The 8,840-nt window shown below is 35.9% G+C and overlaps 2 protein-coding genes across 2 annotated transcripts in view; both read right to left on the bottom strand.

Moving 5' to 3' along the window:
* LOC104791831 overlaps nt 1–761 on the bottom strand; it is a 1,405-nt gene extending 644 nt beyond the window's left edge. The window contains exon 1 of the mRNA XM_010517808.2: nt 1–761. Coding sequence (XP_010516110.1) covers nt 2–652 — 651 coding nt within the window. The 5' untranslated portion in view covers nt 653–761 and the 3' untranslated portion in view covers nt 1.
* Nucleotides 3,685–8,291, bottom strand: LOC104791830 (2-oxoglutarate dehydrogenase, mitochondrial). The gene is made up of 9 exons (XM_010517806.2): nt 8,194–8,291; nt 6,224–7,857; nt 5,884–6,110; nt 5,472–5,804; nt 5,007–5,253; nt 4,771–4,899; nt 4,469–4,684; nt 4,258–4,381; nt 3,685–4,172 (listed from the first exon to the last, which is right to left on the bottom strand). The coding sequence occupies exons 2-9, from the start codon at nt 7,769–7,771 to the stop codon at nt 3,943–3,945; spliced, it is 3,054 nt and encodes a 1,017-aa protein (XP_010516108.1). The 5' UTR covers nt 7,772–7,857; nt 8,194–8,291; the 3' UTR covers nt 3,685–3,942.

Below are 8,840 nucleotides of genomic sequence, written 5' to 3'. Positions count from 1 at the left end.
TCTAGTGAGCCATGGCAAAAGGAGGACAAGAGTTGTAATTAATACTTTTCTGGTGGGGCATTACAAGCATTGCGGTGTGATCCATGAAGTCTTTCAAAGCCACCACCGCTTGTAATATTACCTTTAAGTCCTCCGCCGCAGCAAACCCTTCATTCCCGGCGTTTCTCACGGCGTATACGTAAAACGTTATACAACCTTTCCGGAACTTAAACCTCGCCATCTCCCAATTCTTTAACTTCCTGATCATCTTCTTGTTCACATCTCCGAGTGGTATCTCCGTCGGCCAGATCCCTCCTTCCGCCGCAATGACCGATGCTTTCATCTCCTCTGTTTCGAAAACGAACACCACTACTTTTGACTTCTTTGTTCCGAGGCCCAGTGTTAGCGTGTGCCAAGCGTGGTGCGCAAGGATCGTGAAGTTCGTCGGGAGATACGCCGCGGTGGAAAGAAGCGGAGGTGATGATGAATAAGGGAGGGAGAGGAGTTTGAGAAGCTCGAGTGTTCTTGCTCGTCGGATTGTGAATGATTTGACGATGATTTGGCCGCCGAACTTGAGACCTTTTACATCGGAGGAAGGTTTGAAAGATATGTCTGAAGATTGGTGCTTCTCTTTCTTCTTCTTCTTTTTACTTTTCTTCTCTTTCTCTGCCATGGCTGTTTTGCTCTGTTTCTTTCTCTCTTTGTGATGAGAAGTTTGGTAACTTTGGTTTGGTGCTTTTTGATTGAGTTGAGAGCTACTGTCTCTTTCTTTCTTTTTTATTTCTTTTTTTCTTGCTTTATTAATTTTATTTTTTTTGGAGAATTGTCATAAATACTACTAAAATAGGTTTTTCTTCTAAAAATAATACAATTTAGTTTTTTTCCCAAAAATACCAGTGTAATTTTTCCAAAAATACCACATAATTGAATTAAAGTTCTAATACTAAAAACTAATTCATAAATTCTAAATACTAAACCCTATCCCTAAAAACTATACCCTAAAACTAAATGTGTCAACCCAAACCTAAAAAAAAATTCTACATCCTTAAAAATCAATTTTTTGTGTTGTGGTAATTTTGGAAAAAAAAACTTTTGTGGTATTTTTGGAAAAAAAATTAAAATGTAATATTTTTGGAAAAAAAAACCTTTTAAGTGGTATTTACAGGAATTTCTCTTTTATTTTTGTAGTGAATTATGTTGTTTCTTGATTTTGTAATATTATTATTACAGCGTTATTGAGAGACAGGTTTCTGAAGTCTGTTTAATTTGAAAGTTTGTTTATACATCAACTGCAATAAATGCGATTTTGTATAGATTTTTGTGAACTGCAAGACATGAAATAAAAACCTAAGTTTATAGTAATAGTTATAGCTTAATAAATCTACTTTATAGTATCAGGTTTACCAATTGTCAATTCAACTAGATTCACTCCAAACTTAAACATAATAGTTGATTTGAAAAGATACAATGTTGATGATATATATTGTGGTCTGATTTTTTTTTTTTTTTAAATTTAGAGGTAAAGTGTCAAATGCTCTATTTTTTAATATAAATTTATGAAATTGTTGGCGTGAGCTATAAATTCACCAAGAGGTAGTATAAAGATAGTGTCGGCTATAGTAGGGGAGCAAACTTCAGGCTTATAATATAACTGATGCTACTAGCGATAATGTTATCAAACTGTTTGCTACTTTCTTGTATTGTTAATTCAGTTGGAAGTTTTGATATTATTTCATAGTGTTTGGTAGAATTCTATTATTTTATACTACTTGTTAGGAATTTCGTTAGTTTTTAACCCTGTCATAATAAAAGTCTTGAATTCAAATCCCAAAAGCAGCATAATGCTTGTTACCTAGTACAAAACAACAAAGTAGTTTTAGTGGTCTAAATGAAGCATATCAAAGATGGTTTTGTTTGGTAGATTGCTTGAATACTTAAATGCGTTTAGGTGAAGTCTCGACCCATCCTTGTATTATGATGTCAAAACACCATTAATTACATGCAAGACTAGCCAAGTCCCCCTTTTTTTATATGTTTTCATCAAATTATTGTCTTGCACCGTCAAGGAAAAAGCATCTTTTACGTTGCTTAAAACATGGTTTAATCGGTAATCAGTCGTAGTAAATAATTTGGAACGACATACAGTTAAACCTCTATGAATTAATACTCTATAAATTAATAAACACTATAAATTAATAAATTTTGCTAGTCCCAAGTCGGGACAGTGTAAAAATTAACAAAATTCGATAAGATAATAAGATAATGATTTTTTTTGAAATCCCCAAGTAAAATATGGTCCCAATAATATCATAAATTAATAACCATGTAAATTTATATATATATGTATACATATATATATACATATAGTAAAGTATGTTTTTCTTAAACCTCATATCTATAAAAAAATTGTTATGTTGTATCTTCAAACTATAATGATATAAAATATTCTATAACATTTCATAAAACAGTTAAAACTTTGGGTTAAAGTTTTCAATTTCTAAATATGTATAATTTACATTTTCATAGTTTGATATACTATTAAAATACGATAATTGATATTCTTATTCATAAATTTGAATATTTATGTCATGTGTGTAAGTGAATTTGTCTATAATATTTGTAATTCATTGTCAATAATATTTTTTAATTATTTCAAATTCCAATACCTTAAAATTTACAACATCCAAAATTCTAATCTTATTTTACAAAAATTGTCTCAAATTATAATTTAAAAAAAAAAAACAATTAAAATATATCTATAAATTAATAATTATTAATTTACACTATAAAATAATTATTATTAATTTATAGATAAATTAATATCACTATAAATTAATAAAATGTCTTGGTCCCAACATTATTAATTCATAGAGGTTTTACTGTAGTGACAAGTTTGCAACAACTTTTTGTATAATTATTTTGCAACAAAGTTTTAAATCTGTGATAATTCAGTCTTCAAATTGTACCAATTTATGTTGTTAAAATGTATGGAGAGAGATTTTTGTGAAACATGAATATATTTTGTAGTAAAAACTGATAATGAAAAAAAAGAGGTATAAAGAGTTGATGGTGAAGCTGGTAATGATGGTACCAAATGTCTCACACATGACAGGTATGAGTGCAACCATTAAAAGCATATTTTCGCAGCAGCAATTAGAGTGGCTCCACAATTTTGCTTTTTTCTAAAGTGATATATTATCAAAAGGTGTCCTCGATTTATTATTTTACATTTGGGATATGATAATATATACGTTATTAGTGTCAAGAAAGTATATGATATTGGTATTACATGTCACGTATATCATCATATAATGTAGATCTATGATGTATCTCAAGTAAAATGGCCACATTTACAAAAATAATATTTGAGTTTAGTAGTTGTTCTAACTTGGTTGTCTTTATTATAATAACTTCATTTTGTTAAGTGGGTGGATCAAGTTATGGTGGAGTGGAGGAGGTTGAAGATGTTATGAACAAATCTACCTTCGTCTAGGACTAGGCGTTTGAAGTCTTACTACGAAGTATATGAACTGAGATTCGTACATAAACCAAATCTTAACCGTTTCTACAATTTTCTAACTTTAAAATTGTACCGCACGGTCGTATACCAATTTCGGTTTCAAATTGGTTTGGCTAGTTGTTACAATACTCGAATGGACGAAACCAATACTTCACTTTTTAGTGAACAAGATAAGGGAAAACGACAATGACAACACAAAAGATGCATCTCAGAAGAAAATAAGAAGAGCAAAAACAAAACTGTATATCAAAATGAGATTTTTATGTTTTGACCTGCAACACAAGACAGGCTCAAAATCAATGGGACCAAGAAAAAATAACAAAGAAATAGAGGATTTTCTCAGTGTTGTTTAGCACTTTTGCATCACCCAAAGTTCTTATTTTCAATGTTATCTCCTTTTTTTCTTTTCAGTCTGAGAATCTATTTTAAAAAGGACGAGTTCCTTAGTTGATGGGTTCCTTTCCGATGGCTTTCTGGACGAGCCCGGCTTGCTCTTTGACATGGAAAGTGTAGAAACCAGTGGCAGTAGCAGCAGAAGGACCACGACCAACATACTTAATGTCTTCCATATTTCCTCTGTTTAAGCTTCTCATTGCTGTCCATAGCCGTGGAGATATGTAGCTGAATGCTCCCATGTTCATCGCCTCTTCTTGGCACCAAACGATCTCTGCGTCTGTTTCATACCAATACAAAAACTAGTTTTAGGAGTAGACATAAAAGCCAAACCAAAGAAATCCAAAGATAGTTTAGGTACGTACTTGGATATCTCTTGAGCTCACGCTGAATGAGATCATATGGGAAAGGACAAAGCTGTTCCACTCTACAAATAGCAACATCGGTTGCTCCAACCTTCTTCCGCTCATCATCAAGCTCATAATAGACCTACAAAGGAAGCAAAAGCGAGAGTTTCTCCTTACAAATCTGGGACTGGCCAGATTTATATTATATATAAATGAACGAAGCTTATACCTTTCCGGAGCAAAGTACCAATCTTCTGATGCCTTCTTCAAGATCAGAGTGATCACTCTGATCTTTGATTAATCGCTTAAATCTAGTTCCTTGTTTGTCAAAACCTGGGTGGCCTTGGACATCATCAAACTCCGAGAGATTCGATTTGCAGTCCTTGTGACGGAGCAAGTTCTTTGGTGCCATTACAATCAGAGGCTTACGGAAGTCTCTGTGTATCTGCAATATAAGTGACATTGAGAAATTGTATACTGGAAACTACACTGGGTGAAAAGTAAAAGAGATAAACCAGAAATAGGTCTTACCTGTCGCCGCAGAACATGGAAATAGTTGGCAGGAGTTGTGGCATTGACAATCTGCCAATTACATTCTTGAATTTGCTTTCGCATTGTTGGTTCCATGTCTGGTATGACATAGGGGTTATCATCACTCATCTGTAACATAAGATAATTAGAGTCAGAAAGAGAATCAAACGAGATTATATATATTCACTAATTCAACAACTTAAGCCATATGCAATAAAATCTAGGTCAGAGTTTACCTGAAGGTAACGTTCCAACCTCGCACTTGAATGTTCAGGGCCCTGACCATCGTAACCATGGGGAAGTAGCACAACAAGCCCGGTTTGACGCAGCCATTTGGCCTCTCCACTGCTGATGAACTGATCGAATATCACCTGAGCTCCATTGGCAAAGTCTCCAAACTGAGCTTCCCATAGTACCAACGAGTTTGGGCTTTCCATGGAGTAGCCCAATTCGAACCCAAGGACACCAAATTCTGAAAGAGAACTGTACACAACAAGCAAAAATTCTTAGTGAATCTTTACATTGAGAATTCTGGTATACAAAGAACAAACACAAGGGATTTCTCTTAAAAAGCTGAACAGATATGGTCAATATCCATTACACACAGAAAGAAGAAAAAACTTATGTCAGTTTACTCTGAGCTGTCAAAACAAGCAAGGAGCACAATAATTCCTAGAGGGAAAGTATGGAGGTAAAAGTACCTGTTGCTAACAGTAAACATCTCAGGATCCTGATTCATGATGAGATGATCTAGAGGACAATACTCTTCTCCAGTTTCCTGGTCATGAAGGACAGAATGACGATGACTAAATGTTCCTCGTTCAACATCCTGACCGCTCAACCGAACATGATTGCCTTCCACAACTAAGGTAGCAAAAGCAAGAGCTTCTGCAAGAGCCCAGTCAACTCCTTCTCCTGTTTCAATCATTTGGGCACGTTGTTCATAAACTTTCTTCACTGCCCTGTGTGGCTTGAAGTTTTCTGGAAGCGATGAAATTGCCTTGCCAACAGTCTTAAGTATCTCTGGTTTGACACTGCATAAAAGTGTAAAAAGTTTAAGGGACAATAGGATACACACATACACCGAAAAAAAAAAAGACAAACCCAACTCACCCAGTGTTTCTAACACGTGAGATCTGCTCAGGAGACTTAAATCCAGCCCAATTGGTTGAAAGCCAATCTCGTTTCTTAGGGAGATAGTCTTTACTAGCGACAAATTCTTCATTTAGGATGGTGTTAACCTTTTCCTGTATCCGGTCAATATCCTGTTGTGATACTTCACCGCATTCCAAGAGCTTTTTGTGGTAGATCTGAAGGGTTGAAGGATGATTTTTGATAACCTGTCATATTGAAAAGCAATAAGGGAATACAAAGCATTAGAAAACTGCAATAACTCATATATGCACAGCAGATTCTTTTTGGGTAACATATAACGAAAATAACATCAACACACCTTGTACATTTTTGGCTGAGTGAAAGATGGTTCATCTATCTCATTATGCCCGAACCTACGGTAGCAAACCAAATCAACGACAACATCAGAATGAAAAGTCTGACGCCACTCAGCAGCAAGCTCGCAGGCATGTACAACAGCCTCAACATCATCCCCATTAACATGAAAGATGGGAGCACTCAAAGCCTTAGCAACATCAGTACAATACTGGGAAGACCTCCCTGCCCTTGGATCTGTCGTGAAAGCCACTTGGTTGTTCACCACAATATGTATGGTTCCTCCGGTGGTGTAGTTTGGGAGAGCACTAAGATGAAGAGTTTCGTAAACAACTCCTTGTCCAGCAAAACTACCATCTCCATGAATCAGAATACCTAAATTTTTGGTCCTGTCTAAATCATTAGAGTAGTACTGTTTTGCTCTGGTTTTGCCAACAACAACAGAATCTGCAGCTTCCAAGTGACTTGGATTAGCAACCAAAGAGAGATGGATTTTCTTCCCACCTCTTGTAGGTCGATCATAAGAGGTTCCCAAGTGATATTTGACATCACCAGTTCCAGTGTAGCCAACTTCATCTACAGGCCTAATACCACCACTGAACTCACTAAATATCTGACGGAGTGGCTTCCGAACAACATTACCAAGAACATTCAATCTTCCTCTGTGAGACATTCCAATAACAATACTCTCTACTCCGAGGTCTGCTGCCCTGTCAAACATCTCCTTCATGCCAGGAATCAATGATTCTCCACCCTCAAGTCCAAACCTTTTAGCTGTAGTCCACTTGGTAGCTAAGAAATTCTCAAACTGAGTACTCCATGCAAGACGATCGAGAATCACCTCACGGCGCTCCCTGTTGTACCGCCAAGGAGTTGGTGTCTCAATCTTTTCTCTCAACCAGTTACATTTATCACGATCAGCAATGTGCATATACTCGAACCCAATGTTTCCACAGTACGCCTGTTCGAGCCTTGTCAATATGGAACGAAGGGTCTGCACTGGGCGGTTCTCAGACATGAATCCGGACATCTGCCACACTCCCAAGAAGAACTCTCTGTCAAGATCAGCCTCAGTGAATCCATAGAGAGCCAAGTCAAGATCCTCAGGGATCTCTCGCTGTTCCAAACCTAATGGATCCAACTTAGCTTTCATGTGACCATTCACCTGGTAAGCCCTGACAAGTAACAAAAGCCTCATACTCTCCTGAATAGTCTGCCCAGAGATACCAGGAGAAGTAGCAGCCTGACCGACAAAGTTCCTAAAGAAATTATCCCAAGACTCATCTACACTGTTGGGATCAGCTTCCCAAGCCCTTTGTAACTCCTCAAGGTAGACACTGCTCGTCCCATCTAAGAAACTATCAGTTAGCTTAGAAAGAGGTACAGCTCTAGGGACAGGAGCACTCTGAGCCTTTGGTCTGTAAATAGTCGAGTGAAAGGAACGCGTTTGAGAAGGAAGAGAACGTGTCCTCGTCGCATATGAACCACCCTGATTCAAAATCCTCCTAACAGCTAACTTCGTAACACTCGAACCAGCTCGAAACCACACCATTTTCACCAGATTCAAAAAACAACCACTTGAACTTCAATACTTTAACAATTACAATAACAACGCATTCAACAAATCTTTGTTCTCCACTGAAAAAACAAAAACACAAACACGTTAATGGCCGCCTAGTGAAATGAAGAATCAGAGAAATCTTTTTATTCCATTAATATCTATAATCATATACTCCATAGAAGAATAAAACTACAGATCAATACGACCTACGATTCAACTCCATAACCTAAATAAAAAACACAATCTGGATCACAAAACAGTACGAAATCGACGAATCTGATGAAGAGAACCGGATTCGGGAAGCGCAAAAAGATAGATCTGTTCTTGGAAAAAGAGAAAATGTTGAACTAATGAAAGCTTCGGTCTGTATCCGATTGAGAAGAAACTGAGATGGGAAAAGCTGAGATACATACCTACGTGGACCGGAGGAGGCGAAGAAGAGGACGAACGGAGGAAGAAGAAGGAGAAGAAGAAAGGGTTACTTTTTAAAGTTTATGCCCTTTTTTTTTTGGACACAAGAATGATAACGCCATTACTGTTAAGGAATATGGTTCTATTTATGTAAATATGAAAATATATTTAGGTCTATGTGTTAAGGAAATTAAATATATACTTAATGAAATTGTGAAGATTTTTCTTTGGAAGATTTTGTCAAACTAATACCATAGTTTGAAAAACTCTCTAGAATGAAAAATAGAATGTTGTGATGATTTTAGTGAATTTTTATAATCCTTATATGGAATTTAACAAGTCAACAATGTGAATCATCTTTTTAATCTTTCCTCTATATTTTTCTAAAACAAATGTGAAAGTAACAAAACTATAATAAACACATTTTTGCCCCAACATGTGTGAAACGCCGTTTCAAAAAATCTGTCTTTTTGTCCAAGTCCTGCTTTCTCGGGTGGTCAAAGTGGCGTTCTTCTTAATCGGTTGGAACATGTATTTTTCGCGTGTTCATATATCATTGGATAAATTATATGTCTACTGTCAATATACAATTGGATGTTCTTTAGTTAATACATTTGTGACATTTTTTTTTTTTTTTTTTTTTTTTTTT

The sequence above is a fragment of the Camelina sativa genome, chromosome 6 (genome assembly GCF_000633955.1).
Source record: "Camelina sativa cultivar DH55 chromosome 6, Cs, whole genome shotgun sequence".
NCBI lineage: Eukaryota > Viridiplantae > Streptophyta > Magnoliopsida > Brassicales > Brassicaceae > Camelina > Camelina sativa.
This window is presented reverse-complemented; position numbering and strand designations above follow the sequence as displayed.

What these genes read in the sequence shown, in the direction of transcription:
- LOC104791830 (XM_010517806.2), bottom strand. Translation starts at nt 7,771, where the DNA reads ATGGTGTGGTTTCGAGCTGGTTCGAGTGTTACGAAGTTAGCTGTTAGG. An exon ending in TCACGTGTTAGAAACACTGG is followed by an intron (nt 5,805 to 5,883) that starts GTGAGTTGGGTT and finishes ACTTTTATGCAG; the next exon opens with TGTCAAACCAGAGATACTTA. An exon ending in ATGTTTACTGTTAGCAACAG is followed by an intron (nt 5,254 to 5,471) that starts GTACTTTTACCT and finishes TGTTGTGTACAG; the next exon opens with TTCTCTTTCAGAATTTGGTG.